The 22,357-nt window shown below is 33.0% G+C and overlaps 2 protein-coding genes across 2 annotated transcripts; both read right to left on the reverse strand.

The window, feature by feature from the left end:
• Nucleotides 1–4,499: 4,499 nt before the first annotated feature.
• On the reverse strand, nucleotides 4,500–6,138 carry LOC145086211 (thioredoxin F-type, chloroplastic-like). The gene is made up of 3 exons (XM_079023955.1): nucleotides 5,770–6,138; nucleotides 5,325–5,424; nucleotides 4,500–4,743 (listed from the first exon to the last, which is right to left on the reverse strand). Exons 1-3 carry the CDS (start codon nucleotides 6,081–6,083, stop codon nucleotides 4,609–4,611), a joined length of 549 nt encoding a protein of 182 aa, XP_078880081.1. The 5' UTR covers nucleotides 6,084–6,138; the 3' UTR covers nucleotides 4,500–4,608.
• Nucleotides 6,139–19,770: 13,632 nt separating this feature from the next.
• LOC145086212 (uncharacterized) lies at nucleotides 19,771–21,215 on the reverse strand. The gene is made up of 4 exons (XM_079023956.1): nucleotides 20,901–21,215; nucleotides 20,725–20,807; nucleotides 20,223–20,278; nucleotides 19,771–20,050 (listed from the first exon to the last, which is right to left on the reverse strand). Exons 1-4 carry the CDS (start codon nucleotides 21,070–21,072, stop codon nucleotides 19,972–19,974), a joined length of 390 nt encoding a protein of 129 aa, XP_078880082.1. The 5' UTR covers nucleotides 21,073–21,215; the 3' UTR covers nucleotides 19,771–19,971.
• Nucleotides 21,216–22,357: the final 1,142 nt, after the last annotated feature.

The raw sequence follows: 22,357 nt of genomic DNA on the forward strand, positions 1-22,357 counted from the left end.
TCCTATTGATCGCGGGTTCACCACCGTACGTTGGGCGTACGTGGGAGTACGTAGGGCTTATGCAAGGATTGGGAAAAACCTAATTTTTAGGGTTTGTACCCTCTTTAAGAAAGTTACGTTGCTTTGGTTGTATCTTTTGGTTAGACTCCACTCCCCTAAACCCTAAGAACGAGACCCTAGTGCCTTTTGTGAATTTTGGAGCTTAAAAGTGAGTTTTGGTGGTGTTTTTAGTGATTTGAAGGAAGAAGAACTCTTGGAGATTGCCTTGGGGTAGCTTGAGCTTGTAGATCCAGATTCATCATCATCTTTTCAATCTACTTGAGGTATAAGGTTCCCTACTTGATTATTCATTATGCTAGATCTAGTTTAGGGCCTTGTTTATGCATTTTTGGGTCCATTAAGCTTTGTTTGGGAGTATAGGCTACTCCAGCAACTTGGGATGTTAGATCTTAGCTCCATTGAGGTCCCTTGTCCATAAAAATGTAATCTTTATGAGTGTTATTTGTCCATGAAAGTGTTAAGATTCTTATTAAGCTTCTTTTTGAGTGTTAGATCCCATTAAGTCGTGCATAGGTTTAAAGTTGCCAACTTTATGTGTTAACCTTCTAGAATCAGATCTGAGAGTTTGGCATGTTGGGTTAACCGAATAAGTGCTTAATGAGTGGGGTTGGCTATATGCGGAGTACTCGGTGCGTACTCAGCTCGTACGTTGAGCATACTTGCCCCGGAAGGAGTACACAAAGCGTAAGCCTGAGTACACCCAACGTACTCAACTATTTTACTTTTGGGTTGAGTTCCTCGGGTTTGGGCCATATTTTGGGCTTTTAGGGTTTGGGCCTTGTTGGGCCATTGGACTTCTAACTTTGGGGCATAGACTATGGACTTTCTTGGGACTAGGTCCATAATGATTTTTGGGCCCAATTTGGAAGTTAGGCCTTATTAGGCCTTAGGATGTCATTTAGGAATTTGGGCCTTTTGAGAAAATGAGTTGGGCCTTGGTTTTGGGCAAGTAAGAAAAAGGGTAGATTGGTCTTTTACCCTGGATATTGGACAAGAAGCTTAAATTCTTGATTATGGGTCGAGATCCAATTATTAATTGTATATTATTAGAGGTGAATTTTCTCATTGGGTTTAGCGGGCCGAAGGCACCAATGTTGGTCCATGGTTTATTATGATTAGGATGCTAGTTGCCTACGTAACTCTTGAATGTATGATATTGATATGTATATCGGGCGGGGCCTGGTGACTATCATGTATGCTATTCATCTATGTTATTATTGCACGTGTTTATATGAGTATATGTTTATATGTATACCGGGCGGGGCCGGATGATTGATAGATCTGTTCTGAGCGGGGCTCGATACCGGGTGGGGCCCATTATATGTTTGATATGTATGCTATGTTGTATTTTGGGGAAGTCACTAAGCTTTGTGCTTACAGTTTTCAGTTTATCTTTCAGATACTTTTGGTTCTAATGGGAAGAGTTCGGGATGACTGCATTGTACACACCACATTGTTCTGCGTTTTCTATGATTCTGATGTACTTGGATATTATTTGACACACTCTGATTTTCACGTTGGTTTTATGATATTGATTGGGTTGATGATTTATTTAATATAAAAATCGAATTTTTTTGTCTTAATTTTTGGGTCGTGACATTACTACTTTTCATTGGGTTTAGTTTTTAAGAATTGCTCTAATACTTCTTACATGATCATCCTCACAACCATGTTTTACCCATCATGGTTAAAAAGTTTTGTTTTGTTGTTCGTTCTTTATCGATTAACTTAAATTTTTTTATTTTTCATGTAGATTGAATAATTGTGCAACCATGCATGTTTTTTTGAATCTATAGAGTTTATTTTTGTTTTATGGATCCTTTTCAACATGAATTTTAACTTAACTTGTGGCTGAACCGGGTGACTTTGCAGTTTATTATTTGAAGGATTATTTTCTTCTAAATATGCGAAAGAGTTTGTTAATATTATTTTCTTCTAAATTAGCAAGAAATGTCAAAATTTAAAGGTTTAGCTTTACATGTGTTTTTGGGTTTAATCGTATTCATGTGTTCAAGCAATTGAATTACGATGAATTTCTTTTGCATGTCTTTCTCACAATGTTAGTGATTATTTGATCACATACAATCAGAAATAACTAGAAAGAACTGATTAATCAATTCTTCTAGTTTTAATACAAAACCATAAATAGGCAAGTTATCACAAAAATAAGTTCCTTCCAAATTCATTAGCTTACATATTAACATGTAAATTCCTCCGTCTCTTTCTAAAAAAACATGTAAATTCCTTTCTTACAACATAAATCACACTCTGTATAGTTTTTCTTTTTGTAATTATATTGTATTGAAATACTAGATGTTTTTAAATGTGCAATTATTAGATGTTTATGAGAAATTAAAATGAAATATAAATTATAATTGTGATTATAAATTTTCAAGTGTTAGTATACATTACAATGTTAATTGAAATTTAGAGTTATTAACAATAATATACATGACAATGCTAATTAAAATTTAGAGTTCTTGCCGATAATAAATATGATATTGTGTTAAAAGTTTAAATATCAATATCACTTCAAAAAGTAAAAAATTATAAATATTCGTTATTCGGTTAACCATTCATATCATACAATATGAATAGTGACCAAACCAGAATACCATATGTTTTACCTGTTTGATTACCAAAAAAAAAAAAAAAAAAAAAAAAAAAAAAAACAACTTAAACTATTTGTTGGAAAGAACTACTCGCGACCGCTCGAATTTATCATTAGGATATACATAATTAATCGTTAAAAAGAAACGATTCACTAAAAGAAAATTATTCGGATTTATCATTAGGAATTTCATATTAGATTGGAATTGGTGAATCTTTTACCTACCTTAATAAATTTACAATTGTGAATTGTATTTTGGATCCTGACATTGAATATAAATTTGGGTTAAAATATTAAAGATTTATATCAACTAACTAAAACTATATCTCTTAATATAGATCTTTGGAAACAGTGATGCTCGTGTTGCTCAAACCTCCACTCACAACTCAAGCTTCACTCTCTTGTCGATTCTATCGAAAAAAAAGCTGACAGGTCCATACTACATGGACTGGATGCGCAACCTGAAGATGACTCTTCGCGTATGAATGTAATTTAAAAAAATCGTCTATGAGATGTGATTAACTCTCTTACTTGGCGTATGAATGTATTGTTTTGTATGTACAAGAACATATTTCAAAGCGTTGGCTTTAAACAAGTTATACTAGTCCTTTTTTAAATCGATTATTTGTATCAAATTTGTCAAGATTGAGATGCTACTTAAGATCATTTTAAATTTTGTAATATTGTGATCGTAAGATCGGATCAGGATAAGAAGATCCTATCAAAATGAACTCTTATCCAAATCTATCTACAAGATATTAAGTCATTAAGTCATTGGCAAGGCTACACTATCATAAGGTGGGTCTTTTAATTAAAAAATGTATTAATTAAAAGAAAAATAGATATCTTTGAAAAAATATTTTGATTCAGAAAGCATATATTTACGACGTATAGTTACTTAAACATCGACCAACTAAATGAAATATGTAAGAAATGATCCTTTATAAATAACAAGACGAGAAAAAATTTTGAAATATCTTTGTGCTTGGCAGCTATGTCTTAGCTAATAAGTTTAAATTCATTTAGTGGTGTCGTCTTTTTATTATAAATTGATTTATGCGATTGTTTATAAAAATTTAATACATATATTTATTAAAACCGGTATTCTGAAAGGTCCTCGTTAAACCGGTATTTTTTGCAAATCGGGCGGTTCGCCCCTTATTTGCTAACAAACAGTTTTTTTGTGATTAAAAAATGATAACCTGAACGGTTCTCGGTTCAACCGATTGAACCGCCGATTTGGTCTAGTTTTAAAATTCATGCTTGTATTGGTCCATTTGAACTTGCCTAGTGAACTAGTGATTTTATATTCTAGACTCGCAACTGTATTAAGTGTGAAGTATATATTATAACTTCATGTTGATTAAAATGTTGATAGTGGAATCAACTTTAACTTCTTAAAAATAAATCATGATTTTTGTTGCTTCAAACCGTAAAAATTAAGAAGAAAACATCTTATCTAGAAAAAAATCAATTTGATCATATACAACTAAAGACATAAGATCACAAAGGGATTATTATGAGTGCATTATGTCTAATTCGAAATGAACTAATGAAATAGTGACACTCTAAATGTTTTCTTGCAACTTGCGATGCTCGATTACATGTTGAACAGACGAATTTTTAAGACTCGACTATACAATAAAGTAAAGAGATGAGATCGGGATCATAATATGATTGGGATAGTGTTTCACTTGTAGGATCTTAAAATCTTAAGATCTTAAATGTTGTCAATTTTTGAGACTTGGGCTAAGATTGATGATTCACTTGAGATCAAGATCAACAACCATGCTTTGTATGTGGAAAAACATTAATATATATAACATACTAGATTAAATATTGTCCTATTAAATTAAAACAACTTACATAGATTAAAAGTGGAATAACAACCTCATTTCTTAAACATTATACACAAATGTACCATAATCATGTATATATCAACTTGATCTAACCTCCTCGATTGCACCAACTAATTTATCAATTTTAGCCCCTGTAACCTCTTTTACAACCTTATTATCTTTGAGAATCTTGAAAGTAGGAACCACTTTTATTCCTAACTCTTTTGCCAATGCCTGTTATTCATCAAACGATATTCACAATATTCAGTATATATGTGATGGGTCTTTGTTTTATAACTTTATATCCTTTAGTTTATCATTTTTTTTTTAAACTTTATTGATAAATGTTCAAAATCTTTTAAAAACAAAAAAAATCATTCCCGAAGGAATGGTATGTTATTCCTTTGATTTTTGTTAATTTTTCGTTCTTTTAAGTCGAGAGATGTTTTTTTTACATGAAAAGTTACAATGTCGCTTATTTAGGCTTATGTAGTTTTTTAATGACGCGAATTTTTTTGAAAAAATAAATCAGTATTTTAATTTAAGTAAAAATTTGTTTTTCTAAATAACTAAAGGATAGTATTTGTGTTTTAACTTGTTAACTATCATTATTATTATATAGTATTTCATAGGGTTAAAATTAAACATTATATTTACATATAACATAAAATATTTACATGTTCACCATGTCAAAAAAGCTACTGTGTTTCAAAGCTTTTTCACATTGCTTGTAAATTTACAAGCACAATGTATGCTTTTTGGTATGATAAATGATGAGCATCAAAAAACTTATTTTGGATCAGTTAAAAACTGACCCTGTTATCTTGATTGCAGTCAAGCTTTAGGAAGACGACATCAAGGTACTTCTCGGCTAGTTGTTTGTATTTTGGAGCAATCACCTTGCAAGGACCACACCTGTTTACGTTTCACGAAGAATTAAATCCACAAAATACCTTAATTTCGCAAGCAATCGAGTAAAAAAAATCACTATGTTCACGATTCAATTGTATACATACAAAAGAGTGATGTTGAATGAATGAATTCAAACAACAAATTTTGCATAATTTCGAGATATCAAAATTGAACCAGTGGTTGATAATAATGAGAACGAGACCTTAATTTTTGAAAGTTTACTTTACTGGATCTAGAGGATAAGATGATAAGAGTACTGAGTACATGTACTATAATTGAAGAACAGTAATTCAATTTTAGGAAAGAAAGAGTACGAATTTGAATTTGAGTTTAAGCTGATTTACTAACCATTGAGTGTACATATCGAGAACGACCATCTTATCACCGGCGGCATTGACCAGAGGCCAAAACGTGTCTTGACTAACCTCCGTCACCTGGCCGACGACCACCGTGGGACCGGCGGTTTCCAAACTCGATCTCACCGTCATCGACGAGCTCAATCCTTTCCTGTTTCCGTTTTTCTTATTTGCAATCATCAGAGACGGAAACTGGTGAATGTCTCCGGCGACAATGGATTGTTTTGCGAAACATGACGGCAATGAGCTAATCGATGACGATGTCGATGGAATTGGCCGGCAGATTTGATGAATTTGCAACGCCATTGTAGGCTTGGAGCAAGTGTGTGTAGTATCGGAGTGTGTGTGTGGGTGAGAAATGTGCAAGTATTTGAAAGCTTTGGAAGGAAAACTTGATCGTACGATTGAGATGTGAATTTACGAAAGTATCCTTGATATTGATTTGTTTGATGCGAATATCTTGAGGGCAATTCTGTGATGTTTTTCTTTGTGAGAAATTTCTTGTGGCTAAAATGCATCGTCAATAATGATATGCTAGATAGTAAATAGTATATTCTTAAATAACATGTTAAATTTTATCAAGGGGTATATGGGCATATGGGGACCGATTGCAAGGGAAAAGCCCAAAAATGGAAAAAGATAAAATCCTCAAAAGTGGCAACCCATTTGGTTGACAAGCCTCAATGCAACCAACCGAAAGAAAAATTAAAAACAAATTATTATTATTAATAATAATAATAATAATAATAATAATAATAATAATAATAATAATAATAATAATGTTATATATTTGATTGGCTTGTATATTAAGATTAGTTGATTTATATATATATTTGGTTGTGTAGGTGGAAATAGTCTATTTTTTAAGTAATCTATTTTCAAAAGAGTTAGTCTATGCTCTTTCAACACCATTTCTTCGATTTTGGAGCATTGTATGCATTAAACTAGTCTAGGAAAAACTTATATATATATATATATATATATATATATATATATATATATATATATATATATATATATATATATATATATATATATATAAAATTGAATGGAAATGAGAATGAAATTTAAAGAGTAAAATGGAATGGAATTGAAAAGAATATGTGTGAATGAAATGATATGAAGATGGTATTTATAATGGTATAAAGGGGGAAAAAAGAAAAAATGGGAAAAAAATGTGATCATTGGAGCGGGTTTCACAACCTGCATTAACCTTCTGTCTATTGTGCTCGATTCATCTCATCGGCGATAATTTATGCTACGTGCCAGAGCCCGATCCTTCCACCCTCCACCCTAAAATGTAAGTTTGAAAGTCGTTTTACAATAAATAAATAATTAGTTTTATAATAGATAAATCAATTGTTGATAAATAATAAATGGTTGTAAAGTTATAATAGAAAGTCTTTTTACAACCCACCATTCCTCTTCCTCTTTTAACATACTAACTCAGCTTCACCCATCCACCCTCACATTAATCTCTCTCTCTCTCCCTCTCTCTCTCTCTCTCTCTCTCTCTCTATATATATATATATATATATATATATATATATATATATATATATATATATATATATCTTCATTATTGTTGGACAACCACTCCCAGCCGACAACCACCGCCCGCCGTAAAACCACCTCCCACCGGATAAACATTTCCTTGTCGAAACTCCACCTTTCTCTTCAAAATGTCGCCTCCTCGATCGCTAGAACAAAAACCATATCTCTACCTCCTCACCATGAAGATCTGTCCTCTTGTCTCTAGATTTGTTTTTCGTAAACCCTGACCAGCCACTGCCGGAAGCAGCCTTTTCTCTGGATCTGTTTGTCGGAGATCATCCACCACTGTTTACCCTTTGATTTACAGATGTCGGAGCCGAATCTATCTTCATTTGACTCAAACGATTAGGGTTTTCATATCATAAAAATCATCACCGCTTCCGCCGCCTGCCTGCCATGGAGGTTTTAGATCTGAACAAGTTGTTAAGGTTTATAGATCTAATAATGACCCCTTTCTCTCTCTCTAACTATTTTCTATCTATCACTTAAATTATAGACGAAGACGACAAATGGTTTTGATGCCTCAAGTGACGAACAAGTTTGAGCCCTTCAGTGGCAACAAATAGGCTGTAACACCCGAAATGTAGAAGATTAATTGTGGAAATAAATCCTCTTTCCTAAGGACCAACACGAAGAGTTGATGGTGGGAAAATCGACGTGTTAGAGGCTTTTGGGACGTGCGTTTTTATGAACCAACTCGGCGAGTTGGTGAAGGGAACACGGCGAGTTGGACGCTAATTGAGAAACCCTAATTTTTAGGGTGTTGCACCCTATTTAAAGTGTGACGTCTGGTTCCTGGTATGCATTTTAAATAAATTTATTCATTTTTGTATAGGAACTCGACGAGTTGGAGGCCCCAAACTCGTCGAGTAGGAATGGAATTTGGACGCGTGATTTAAAGCCTGCTCGACGAGTTGAGAGCCTCAACTCAACGAGTAGGACTGCCAGAATGAAACCCTAATTTTCGAGGTTTAGCACACTATTTACAAACCTTAAACTCCAAAGGCTGGCCTCATTTGCATCCTCCATCATCCCAAACCCTAGCCACGAAACCCTAATTCATTTTTGAGTGTTTTGAGCCATTTTGTTCATTCTTTGTGAATTTGAAGAAGAAGGTTCTTGAAGAAGGATCAAGGACATGAAGGATAAGAGTAGATCCAGAAGTTGAGCTCCATTTCTGGTTCATTGGAGGTATAAAGCTCCCATCTTGTCTATTTAATGTTTAGATCTAGTTTTGGAGTGATTTCTCCATGTTTTGGTCCAAGATTTGCTAGCTTTTGAGACTTGGATGTCCCAAGTGATTACTCTTTTAGATCTATGGTCTAAAAGGACTTTCATGGCATAAAGGTGCAAACTTTATGGCCATGGAAGTCCCATGAAAGCTTTAGGATGCCATTTTGGCCTTTTAAGCTCTAAAAGGCCATGCATGGAGGGAAAGTCAAGGACTTTACTTGTTCATATGATGTCTAGGGTCTAGATCTTAATTTTTATGCTTTAGTTTGGAGTATTATGGCTTGTGGATCAAGATCATTAGGGTTTGAGCTAAGCCTATTAAGTAGGGCTATTAACTGGTAAAGTTGGAAACTTTACCCTTAAAAGGACATTTTCAGTATGTAGTGGAAGTATGGAGCTTGGATCTGAAGGATAAGGACTTAAGCCATTAAGATAGCTCAACAGACTAAAAAACTCGTCGAGTCCATAGAGGAACTCGATGAGTTAGGTCAAAGTATCCTGATTCTGTAAAGGGAAAAACTCGACAAGTTGTTTAGGGAAGTCCCAATTCTATGGATAGGAGGAACTCAACGAGTTGGATCGCGATTCAGGGTTCCTAATTCATGGAACTCGATGAGTTGATGGACCAACTCGGTGAGTTAAGTCAACCAGGATGTTGACTTTGACCTGGCTGTTGACTTTGACTTTGACTTTGACCTAAGTTAACCCTTAAGGGGGTTATGAGTATGAAAAGGGTAATTAAAGGTAATTTTTATGTGTAGGAGTCTGAGAGGGGTTGATCTCAGAGCAGGAGTTTTTGCAGCTATTCCCAATTATCAATGTGAGTTACCTTCCAATAGAAGTGGGTCAAAGGCACCAATGTCGGCCCACTAGTAGTTGATTATAGTTAGGATGATTGTCTTTGTGATAATTGTCCGGTGTGTAACTATTTGTTATGCTTTATGTGCTAGTATGTTATGATATTATGTGATAATGGTAGGAGGGATGGGTTAGACACCGTAGCCGGTTGAGATAAACCGGAGGGTAGGTCGAGCACCCAGATATGTCTAACAGTATGTTATGTTATGTTATGTTATGTTATGTTATGTTATGTTATGTTATGTTATGTTATGTTATGTTATGTTATGTTATTATGTGGTAGTGGTATGGGTGAAATAGTACCCATAGTCGGTTGAAATAAACTGGAAGGTAGGTCAGGCACCTAGATATGCCTGGCAGGGTAGGTCGAGCACCCAGATATGCTTGACAGGGGTAGGTCGGGCACCCCGATATGCCTAACAAGGGTAGGTTGAGCACCCAGATATACTCAGCAGGGTAGGCCGGGCACCCAGATATGCCTAGCAGTATGTTTATTGTATGGTATGTGGTATGATGGGGGAACTCACTAAGCTTTGTATTTACGGTTTTCAATTTTGGTTTCAGGTACTTCCTCGTCGAAGGGAAAGGAGCCGGCATGACTATTGCGCATCACACCAGGATTTCCGCACATGAGATCTATGGGATTTATACTGTGATATTATTTTGTCATGATATGTTTTGACTATGGATACATTGGTTTTGATATGAGATAGTATTATGATGTTTTCAGACAACTGGTTTAATAATTATTAAACTAAAAATGAAATTTTTTGTTGTAAATTTTAGGATGTTCCATAAAGGCCTTAGGTTCTTTGGCTGGCCTCCTTACAAGCCTCCTCTATCCAGAAATCCTGAAATCGATTCCATTGTTGAGTGTGGGAGCATGGGGAGAGCCTTAAGAGTTCATTTTTGGTTCTTGTTGAAGGAGCTAAGGAATTTGGAGTTGCTTGTCTTGAAGAAGTATTGGATCCAAAATCTTTGTCTCATTTGCCAAGTTTTTGAGGTATCAAGTTCTCACATTGCTTATTAGTTGCTTAGATCTCTTCTTGGGTTAAAGTTTATGCTTTTTAGCCATGGGTGGGTGGATGTTTGGGATTAGGACATCCCAAATGATTATTCTTTCAGATCTAAGGTCTATATGAGCTCTTTTGGCATAAAGGTGCCAACTTTATGGATTTAAGGGCTTCATGCATTCATTAAGTCTTTCATTTAGCTCTTTTTGAGCTTTTGAGCTCCTTCTAATCATGCTTAAGCATAAAGTTGGAAACTTTACGTGGCCATCTAGCCTTATGGGGTCAGATCTGCATTTTGGGGTTTTCTCTTTGATGATAAAGTGCTTAATGATTAAGTCCTCGCTCTTTTAAGTCTAGGGTTTGGGTTTGGTCCTATTTAGGTGGTTCCTAGGGGTAAAGTTGGAAACTTAACCCTTCTTGGTCTCGTTTTGATCGAAATCTAAGCTTTGGAGCTCTTGGATTCGATGAAGGTAGCTTAATGCATTAAGTTGTTGGTTCTTGGGAGAACTCGACGAGTTTACTTGGTTTTTCCCGATCTGTGCAGTTGATGGAGAAACTCAACGAGTTGGAGGACAACTCGGCGAGTTGGGTCAACTTGGACCGTTGACTTTGACTTTCAATTTATATATTTGATCAAGTTTGTCCCAAGGGGTACTTAAGGTAATATGAATTGTAATTAAGGTGATTATGGGCTTAGGATAAGGCCTATATGGGGTTGGGCCCAATTTGGAAAATTAGGCCATTGGTTGATTAGTGGTCCTTTGGGCCTTTCAGATTGTAGTTTGGGTCATGGGTTTGGATAAAGCTAGGTTAGAGGTAAAATGGTCTTTTTACACTAGGTATGAAGTTGTGGTTATGGATTCGAACCTAATTGATAATTGGGTGTTATTTTTGATATGATAGTTCGGAGGCGTCGTCAGGGCAGCAACTAGAGAATTCTTTCAGTGAGCTTCTGCATTCGAGGTGAGTTTCCTTACCGGGTTTAGCGGGTCGATGGCACCAATGTCATCCCATGTTTATGTTGTGATGTTAATATGCTAGCTATCTTTGTGACTCTTACATATGTCGTCGTTTATATGTTTTTCAGGCTAAGGCCCGATGTCGGGCGGGGGCTGATGAATATTTGTATGTTATGTATCTATTGTAACGCCCGTGTTTCGAGGCTGAGCATTGATGCTATAATGCAAAAGTCTAGGTCAACCATTGTAACCCATTTTAAAGTAATAAAGATGAATTATTTGAGTATTATGTGAATTATGTGAATTTATATACTTATTACTTATTTATAAAGTTATAATTAATAAAGGATAAAAATAAGCGTCAAAATTTAAGTTTTGAATAAACCCTATATCGATACATGAAGTGGTAGTGGTCGTGACAAGGATTTCGGACATATAGAGAACGCTGAAATTCGAGTTATAACGAAGAAGTAATGGTCTGTCAAAGTTTCATGACAGAACCGGCACGACACTGCATGACGTAAATAGTGAATTTACGATAAAGGACTTTTTAGCCTTGGTGATCTACACTAAATCCGTAGTGTTCGTTAAACCAAGAGCGTGCATAGAAAGAACGCCCAAATCTGACTTCGTATGAGGAAGTTGTGATTTTCCTAAGTTTCGGATCAGCAGTGCACAGCCGGAGTTCGAATTGTATATCGAACGATTTTTAGCCGACGCAACCTAAACGAGAATCGGAGATCTCGTCAATAGGAGCACAATGGTAAAAAACCAGACGAAAACGGAGTCCATATGTAGAAGTTATGAGTTTTACACGATCGTTAAACAATGTAATCTTCTCATACTATTAAATTTAGAATCACTTGAGAATTAGCCGATGAAGTCTAGAAGAAAGTCGTAGAGTACGGTCCCGCCTACGCATGGATATAAAGAACGTCGAAAACGGAGCTCGTATGCGAAAGATATGAATTTTAGAAGTCGGAGGTGCAATTTGCGAAGCAGGATGCGAGGCTACGCCCAACGTAGACTTCAGACGCCTCGCGTACCAAGTACGCCCCGCGTACGAGGACCCTACGCCCCGTGTATTGACTTTTTCCACAGTCCGAGATAAGCCACACACCACCACCGACAGTCGTACATGTGTGTACGGAGCGAGGAGTACGCCCCGCGTAGAAGCCTCGGTACGCCCAACGTACGTCCAAGGTCTCGCCTATAAAAGGGGACCAAGGGCAGCCTAGATTTTTGCTCACTTTCTCACTACTTTCTCTCTCTATTTTCTCTCACCACCTCCCTAACCCTCTCCTAAGTCTAGGTAAACCTCCTAGCACTAGAAGAAAGCCTCGGAGAGCCTGGAGTCTCCGAGAAAAAGAGTTTTTCGGTCTGAAACTCTGCCCGCACAGAGCCCGGTTTTCAAGCAAACTTCCCAGTTTCGTCAAATAAGGTTATTTTTAGAAGCGAGGTGTTGTCCAAATCACTCCGTATCAGGTGAGTGTATAGTCACTTTCATCTTACACATAGAGATGAAGTATTTTATATAAATTATATGCTATATGTATATATATGTTATCTGTTTACCTGAGATGTTTGTTGGATGAAAGATCTATACTTCTTTCTTTCAGATCTAAAACTTTTTCCTTCGGATCTACACTTTCTCATCTCAGATCTAAAATTTTCCTTCATATCTAAACTGTGTACCTTGAGACCTATGTTGGATGAAAGATCTAAACTTCTTTCCTTCAGATATGAACTTTTTCTTCAGATCTAGACCGTATATGTATTTTATGCTTTGAAATTTATGTTGGATAAAAGATGTAAGCTTTGTTTTACAGATCTGGACCATTATATATTTTATATTTACAAGTATGTTGGGTAGAACATGGGTAGATAAAATAGTTGGTGTGTGGTGAAATAAAATGATGAGAGGCCTCAATGTTGACGTTGTTCCAGTCATCTAGCGGAGTATGGATGTCGACCATAGACTTTTCTAGGAAGTCCAGTGGAACGCTAGCAGGCTCGCAACATGTAGGTGTTTGTGAACGAAGTGTTCATCGGTGTACTCCATCCCCCCATGGTTTCCTTACGGACATATGTGGCTAAGGAATCCCCTTAGCAGTAGTGTCCATCCCGATAAAATTCCTTAGGATAAGTCCCTTATGAGAGATGCTTTAGGGATGTAAGGTGAGGATAACGGGAACGTGTAATCGGGTTTAATGATTGTTGAAAATAACAAACTTATTTATTGTGGGGTGAAAACCCTATATGCTCACCAGGCTCCCCAGCCTGACCCACTCAGTTTCTTGTATTACAGGTAGTGGCAAAAGCATAGTTGGATGACTTAACGAGAGATTATGGAATTGAGGCCAGATTATGTTTTGTGGCCTAAGATGTTTATTTCTTTTTGGTTTATGCATATGGTCTGTATCGATGATTGACATCCCGAGTTTTTGTAATGTAATGAAAATACATTTCTTTAAGAAATGATTTGATAAATTTATATCATATTTTGTTTTGGGAACAAATTCCGCAATACTTTTCTTAAGAAGTCACTCTGATCTTTATTAAAAAGCATAAACGAAATCGGTCTTTTATGGCCGTAAAAATGGGGATGTTACATCTACATGATTATGGCATGTGTATGTGTTTATTCGATATATGTTATTGTATGTTGGGCATGGCCCGTTTTACCGAGCTCAGCTCGATGTCGGGCGGGGCCCGATGTCGGATGGGTCCGATGCCAGATGGGTCCGATGCTGGGCAGGGCCACTATGTGTTTACTATATGTTTATTGTATGTATTGTATGTGGTATTTAAGTAACTCGCTAATCTTCGTGCTTATAGTTTGTGGTTTTTGGTTTTAGGTATCTCCAGTTCAAAAGGGAAGGGCTCGGCTTGATCGCAGCGCATACACCCGTGTTTCCCGTAATATGTGATTTTGGGATTTTAACTCTGATAATTGTTTTACTTTGAAACTCTTCTAGATGTTGGATTAAAGGTTAATGAATGTTTTAGGCATAATAAAAACGTAATTTTACCCTTAATTTTTAGAAAGTTACATAGATGGTTTAAGCCAGAGAAGAAGGATGGCTCTGGTGGTTTCTTATGTCATCGGAGTTGGTTTGGCTATTTCGTTCTCTCTTTTTTTCTCTGATGATGTCGGCGTCGGAGAATTCAAGGGTTCCAGCAAGAGGTGGTAGTCCAACGATGGTAATGCTCCAATAAACGATGGTGGTCCGATAGCATTGAAGAGAAAGAGATGGTGTCTGTGTGTTACTAGAGGCATGTAGGTGGGATAGTGTTATTAAGGATGGGGTTGTATTATTTTTGTTTAATTTTAAATAAAAAATAATTAAACTATAAAAGAAATTAATATGAGAAAATCTGTCATTTGAAAAAAATTCAAAAAAAGACCAAACTCACAACTAAAGTTTTGGACCGGTGGTGCTAGTCTCAAATTATTTAGACCAAAGTGGTAATTTTCGACATACCATAAGGACCATTTTGGCAATTTTGTCTTAATAGAATAATAATCTATCTATAAACGAGGTCATTCAAACTCATATGGTTAGAGATAATTTGTTTTCTCAAACCATATTGATTTGAAACCTAAATGATTTTTTATATTCCTTAATTAATAACATTTACAATATTTATAAATTTTCAATAACTTTTTGCGTTCTCTCATTATAAATGTAGCTATATTAGTACTCTTTTCTCCAAAATCCTTCATGTAGTTAAAGGCATTGTGATTGAATAGTTTTCATGTAGTTCAACTGTTTACGATTCAAATGTGAAGAGTTAAATGAATAGGTTATGTCGTATCAATGGTAATTGTAATATGATTTTTTTATTGTGATTCAAAAAACTTTCATGTAGTTCAAGCGTTTACGATTCAAATATTAGTAGTATTTTCACACAAAAATCTTTCATGTAGTTGAAGAGTTTACAATTAATATATGAAAAATTGAAGAAATAGGTTATGCTTCCATGGTAATTGTAATATGTTTTTTTCTTTGATAATAATACTTGAAATTTGATAAAAGCTTGAACAAACCATTTCCAAATTTAAGTCACTCTTTTGTATGATTTAAAGGAAGTGTTTGGGACTTAATATAAGCAAGAACAATAGCCTAAACTCATAAACTTCTTCCTTTTTCTCTCATTTTTTTTTACATACTAATGTTTAAGAATGATATTCTATGGTCTATTTCTATTTATCTATTATAAATGAGGTAATTTAAATGAATATGGTTCAAGATAGACCATTTATCTTGAAATATATTCATTTGAAACTCTCAAACTCTTCAAATTATGTTACTTGAATATGATCTTATTACTCAATCTTGATGTGATTCCCCAAACATCAATGTTTTTTTATTGGAACATCTTTATGATTCTTCTTTGTCAAGAAAAACATTTTGATTGCAAGAAAATAAAGAATTTTCATCAAATTTCTATGGTTGAAATGGTATCAAAGGAAGAAAGAAGAGTCATAAAATGGATGAGTTTTTCTGTTTGAGCAGAAAAGACATATATGAGTTTTTTTATTTTGAGTTAAATATATTTATGTAATATTTTTATGTATGAATTCAATCATCTAATTTTCTAATTTATTTTAGTGTAGTTTTTCTTTGGGTTATCCTTAAAAACATATTTACAAGACAATATTTAAAATGATAACATCATTTTTAACATTAGATATGTAATCATGATTGACTTATCATGATATATTCTTCATATGAAAGTGTTTTTTCCATCATACTATCACAAAAGTTACATATGACATTTAAGAAATATATATTATATATTATTTGTTTAATGTATATATCCACTATGTATATTACAAATTTAAATTAAATATCTTTATGTTTAAGAATGGAAGGGATTAAAATGACGTATTGAAACCAGTTATTTAGATGAGAAATATATATATATATATATATATATATATATATATATATATATATATATATATATATATATATATGAGTTCAATAGAGAACCATAATTATTGGTTCTCCAAGGAACCAATTTTTTTTTCAAGTTTTAGAGCTTATTGTTTATCGAAAAAAAACTAAAAAAATTATAAATTAATAACTTCACATTGTGAATGCTAAAAAATAAATTTTATATTTTTCGAGTTCATCGTGTGAATTCAGATTCACACTGTGAATTTGCACAGATTTACACTGTGAATTTGACGATTTTTTATATCGAATTTGATATCATTGAAAAAATGATAAAAAGTTATAAATTTCTATATTGTTAGTTAATTATGGTTCTCTATTGAACATCACCCTATATATATATATATATATATATATATATATATATATATATATATATATATATATATATATATCCAAGCACAACATGTATTTGAAACTTCCACTTCAACTCTCAAGAGTTTTCTAATTTTAATGTATTTATTACTTACAACTCAAAAGTTTTTAACTTATAGTTATTAATTAGTAATTATTAATGACTTTTTATGTTCCAACAATGTATAACTTTGTAACTTATATTAGTAGTAGATAATTAAGTTTTGCTTACCAAAGAGATTTATGTGTTTGAAGAGATTTCTGATTAAGATATGAAGAGTTAAAAAATAGATTCGTTGAATCCTTGGATAATAGTGCTTTTACATATCAAATTTGTGTTGATTTTTGTATTATTTTTTATATGATTTGTAAAGGTTAAATAAGTTTTTTAATACAAATATCTTAGTAAATGTTTTAGTATTTTTATGTTACTAAAAGTTGTAGTATTTATTTTTCATGCATTTTGTTATTCATTATATATAGATTTTTTTAATAAAAATGTTATAATAGATGTTTTGGTATTTTATGTTATTAATAGTTATAGTGTTTGTTTTTTTATACTTTTTTATTATTCGTTATATATAGATTATCATACGTTTGATATATAATTTATACAACTTTAAACGGTTTATAAAATTATCAAATAATGATATACATCACAATGACTTAAAACTATAATATTTAATAAAACTAATAGGTTAACTATAAGTTTGTTTTCCCACTAACATTGGTTTTCAAAGTAGAAATATTAAATAATAATTTGTTAAAACTTATTATTTTAAGTATATACATGTATTCTCGCAAATCACGTAGGGTTTCGCCTAGTAAATCATAAATCAGTTTCTATTAAGCGTTGACTTACAAATAATTATCTTCCAACCAATAAAGGTTGAGATTTTTATGAAGACAAAAAATTGATTTCAAAATAAAACATTACATTCGTTCTAAAAACAAAAAATATATATATAACAAAATAAATAACATGGTATCCCGTATATAAACTTATTTAACATAGTGATCATTATTTACCAAATATCTTATATAAAATAGATAAAACTGCAAAAATGGTTCCTCAGTATGCATTTTTTCCGAGTTTTGCTCTAAATCCCGATTTTTTTTGAATTCGTGGTCTTTTTGTGCTAGTTTTGTTGCGAATTTGGTCATTCAGTAGACTGAAATGACTTTAATACCCTTGAGTATTTATTTTCTATTTTTCTTTTGTTTTTTTAAATCTAATATTTATTTATTTATTTAAATAATTAAAAAACAAAATTCTCTCTCTTTCTCTTTCTCCTGCACCATGCCTTTATAGCACAAAAAACCCATAACATCTCATATATCTCTCAAAAGCACAAATTGGTAGCAAAGATTGTAACAACATCATGTGTCAAATTGTTTTTTGATAACCCGTAAATCATTGAATACCAAGTGAAAAAAACATTACAATAAACGGATTACCTAAAAAAACATATAATATCCTTTTGAAGGATCGCTCAATCGTTTTTTAAGATCTAATCTTGGAGAATCTCTCTCTCTCTCTCTCTCTCTCTCTCTCTCTCTCTCTCTCTCTCTCTCTCTCTCTCTCTCTCTCTCTCTCCGCGAGAGGAAATCGCAAATGGGCAGATGGCTGCGATTTTAGCCTAGAAACATCGTATATATACAGCACGTCTTGTATGTTCGCAGATGGCATGGTGAAATCGCAGATTGATTAAATCCATCTGCGATTTTGGTGGCTAAAAATGCAATTTTTTTTTATTATTTTTTTTTTTTTTGCTATTTTCCACAAAGTAATTAGTATTTGGCTAAATTTGCAATTTTCTCAAGGATAAAACTGTAGAAATGGTCTCTAAGAATAAAACTGTCATTTTCAAAAAGTTAATAGTCAACCTATTAAATTTAACGAGATAAAGACCAAAATCACAACAAAACCACCAAATAAAAGCCTCTTTTGCTAATAAAAATTTTTTAGATTTTATTTAAAGAAATTGACAAACACAGTGACCATTTTTTCACAATTTTGTCTAACAAAAACGATCATTAGGAATGTGAGTTTATCTCTATATAACCATTTTTTACCCTTTGAAAAAATGACCATCATATTTGAGATGAGGTCATCTCCGACCATTTTAGACCAACTTAATATCAGAACACCTTATCTTGGACTCAAATACCAAATTTAAAAAAATACATCTTGGACTCAAATACCAAATTCCAGACAAAAGAAAAAAATAGTATTCTAAAATTTCAAAAATATGTCCAAAATCTGATAAACAAATGCGGTATTTTAAGAAACTTTTGACAAAATTTTAAGAAATTTTTCTTTTTTTACTGAAATCTAACAAAACAAAAAAAAATGCATTTTAACCCGTCATTATTGGAATGATCATTTCTGCTTCAAACAAAAAATACATCATGTAGTCATTTTAACCAAGCAAATTTTCTTTTTAAATACACATTATATATTTTATTTAAATCCGAAATGATCATTCCAATAATGAAGGTTATTTTGTTCAATCCATATGATTTCCAATACCTTCGGTACAACGTGGTCATCTTTTGTAAATATCCCCTAAAAAATTTACCATATTGATCAAAACTCGTCCTATTTGTCTATTTTGACACTTCTAGTATAAATCTCAATACGTAAATCATTTTTATGCTATGTTTATACATACGTCAATGCAAGTAGATTGGTATCTAACCATAATCATGGTGTGCTTGTGATGATAACTTTGTATGATACACTTGTGGTCCTCCATAATTTAAATAATAATAATTAAAAAAAAAAAAAAAAAAAAAAAAAAAAGTAGATTGGTATCTGGTGCATGGATCCTTTTCAAATGAACAATAATTGGATTGGAGAAACAGGATACGATGGTATGGTATGGTAATGTAATGGAGCTAATATATAAATATACCATGCCTTCTCAATAAATGTCAATGTCACATACATGTATAATAGATAAGACATGTTCAAATCCATATCATAGGTAATATAACTTATTTCTTTCTTCTATCTCTTACACACAACATGACAAGATTAATTTTTAAAAGTTACTTTTTATGCCGATGAAGAAGAGAGCCTCCCAGTTTTATTATAAGAAGATAGAAATTGCATAATATGTAAGATAGTAATAGCTATTTTAACCACACGATAATGCAGAAATCCATGATTTTTAAGGTACAATAAAATCCTAGGATTGAAAACATGAAGATGACATAGAAACATTCGATGGAAAAGAATAGGTAAAGCTATAAGCTACTCTTCCTTGTACCTCTTTTCAACTTCCTCCATTGTTTGAATCTCCTTGTGGTACTTGCAAACACGATATACACACCTTCATTGCATTGCATCACATCACAATTCACATACATATTGTCAAACACCATTTATATAAATAAATAAATAAAATCAGTGGCTAAACTGACAAAAAAATTAATTTAATTGTGCCTAAATCAATAATAAAATAATAGTTTAGTGGTTACGTAGTAAAACAACCATCCACTTACCAGTAAAGAAGACAAGCTGCACAACACAGAATAATATTCCTCTGAGACTTGTATATCTGCAACAACAGTTTATATCATCATGTCACAAGTTTGATGCACTTATTTTTTAGATCAATTTTAACACTTTGAAAACATCAAAACATACAGAAATAATCGAATATTTTTTAACATCGTTTATCTAGAAAACACTTGATTTGTGAAAGTGTTTAAATTGGAGAAAGCCACAAATCAAATATACTATTGACATGATTACTGAGCACAACTAGATGAAGGTTCTTTGAAAATTCAACCATTTGGAGAGATTAATCACTTTCATAAACGAAGAACAAATCACAATCATAAGTCCTCTCTACTCTCAAGATCTATCGCAAATCAGAAGCTTGAAATTGGTACCTGATTGGCTAATTCCAACCAAATATGTTCGACAGATGCAATAAATTCTATATAGATGTTAAAAACCCCAAATGAACGATTAGATGTTAGGGTTTAGAAGAACAATTACCGATTTCTCGTATCGATCTCTCTCAGCAGCAGTACAAGCCTCACCAGAACACATCAACCTGTGCTCGTTCTTCCAGTAGATATCTGGAACATCATAAGGCATAAAAAGTAGATCAATTACGAAAGTAAGAATCAATAGCTAATTAAGAGCGCAGAAGAGATAAAAAGTAAGAAAACCTAGAAGCTGAAAACTAGCAAAGGGGACGATGAACATGGAGGGCTGTAAAATGAGAGAAATCAGAGAGACGAGAGTAGACTTCAAAGCCTTGGGAGAAGGCAAAGTTATCAAGACGGCCATGACTGCCTCCGCAGCAACAACATAAGTCAAAATCATCCATTGCAACCCCATTTTTGTTCTCTGCTGTGCTACCCAGTGATTTCAGATCGGTTGTTTGTTACTGATTTTAGGGTTTTGCAGACCTTACTTGTCGACCAAGGTGGACGAAGAAGGTACTTCGCACGTGTAACGCGGCACCTACAATGAATGTCGATAGACTTTGATAACTTTTAGAAAAAGCTCAAAAATGGTCCTTTGTGTTACTTAAAAATTGTTATTTTGGTCCATTAAACAGATCTTATTTTTTTTTATTTTGTTGTTTTAACCTTCTTATTGTTCTCCGCTATTAACATAGGTTTGACTTGTCAAAACAAGGGTATTAACATAGGGTTTTTTTTTTTTTTTTTTTTTTGTTATGTGACACTCTCATTCAATTTATTAAATGTCATTTTGTGGTTATTTTAAATAAATTTCTTTTCCATATGTCATTGTATGAGTTTTTCTATTTTAATAAATTTCACATAATACTTTTATGTAATAATTACAATAAATATAATAATAAATGAATATCAATTTCATTAATGGTCTTACCTTTTTATTTCAAAATTATCAAATTAAAGTTCATTAGTTTATTTTGTTTATTTATTTAAATTTAAAAGATAAAAAAATCAATTTTAATAATTCATTATTTTTCTTATTTTTTTATAAATCCAAAGTTCTTAAGTATTTAGACATTTACATTTAATTTTTTTTAATTAACCTATGTAATACATAGGTCTTACACCTAGTTAAAGTACTATGTGGAATTTTTTTAAATAGAAAGACCCATAAAATGACATGTGGGAAAAAATTAATTCAAAATAACAATAAAATGACATTTGTCAAATTGAATGAGAGTGTGACGTGTGGCAAAAAAATCTTCATTTATTAGGATAGATGAGAGTATGTATTCCTTTACCGTCATACGGATGATATCGAGCCTCCTTCGCATTTATAGTCCCTAATTTTGTTAGTCGATTCACTTTCTTTCATCATTGAGTGTGGATCAAGAACCCTAATCCGATTTCCAAGTTGTGAGCTTCGATTAGGCAAGTTTCTCAGTGAATGCATATACCAATGTAGAACGTAAGACTGTCAAAAAAATCATTCAACGCAAGGGTGGCATATGGTATGTATTTTGGTTTTGGCTCATTATGTTGTATTTTTATGTGAAATCATGTCATATGAAACTTGTTTTTTGTTCTTGTTTTTAATATGGACACCCTATTACACTGTTTACTGTAACACCATAAAAATTTGAACAATTTTTCACTTTTGAACGACCATAAAATATCATTAAAAATCATTTCAAAAACAT

The sequence above is a fragment of the Lactuca serriola genome, chromosome 2 (genome assembly GCF_051521515.1).
Source record: "Lactuca serriola cultivar US96UC23 chromosome 2, Lser_US96UC23_V15, whole genome shotgun sequence".
Lineage (NCBI taxonomy): Eukaryota > Viridiplantae > Streptophyta > Magnoliopsida > Asterales > Asteraceae > Lactuca > Lactuca serriola.

Bases quoted from the DNA above. Each gene is read 5' to 3' on its own strand.
- LOC145086211 (XM_079023955.1), bottom strand. From the start codon at position 6,083: ATGGCGTTGCAAATTCATCAAATCTGCCGGCCAATTCCATCGACATCG. The intron at 5,425-5,769 runs GTTAGTAAATCA...AAACGTAAACAG, and splicing joins CTCGATATGTACACTCAATG to GTGTGGTCCTTGCAAGGTGA. The intron at 4,744-5,324 runs GTCAGTTTTTAA...GATGAATAACAG, and splicing joins ACTGCAATCAAGATAACAGG to GCATTGGCAAAAGAGTTAGG.
- LOC145086212 (XM_079023956.1), bottom strand. From the start codon at position 21,072: ATGGGGTTGCAATGGATGATTTTGACTTATGTTGTTGCTGCGGAGGCA. The intron at 20,808-20,900 runs GTTTTCTTACTT...ATGATGTTCCAG, and splicing joins TGCTAGTTTTCAGCTTCTAG to ATATCTACTGGAAGAACGAG. The intron at 20,051-20,222 runs GTAAGTGGATGG...AATGCAATGAAG, and splicing joins GCAGCTTGTCTTCTTTACTG to GTGTGTATATCGTGTTTGCA.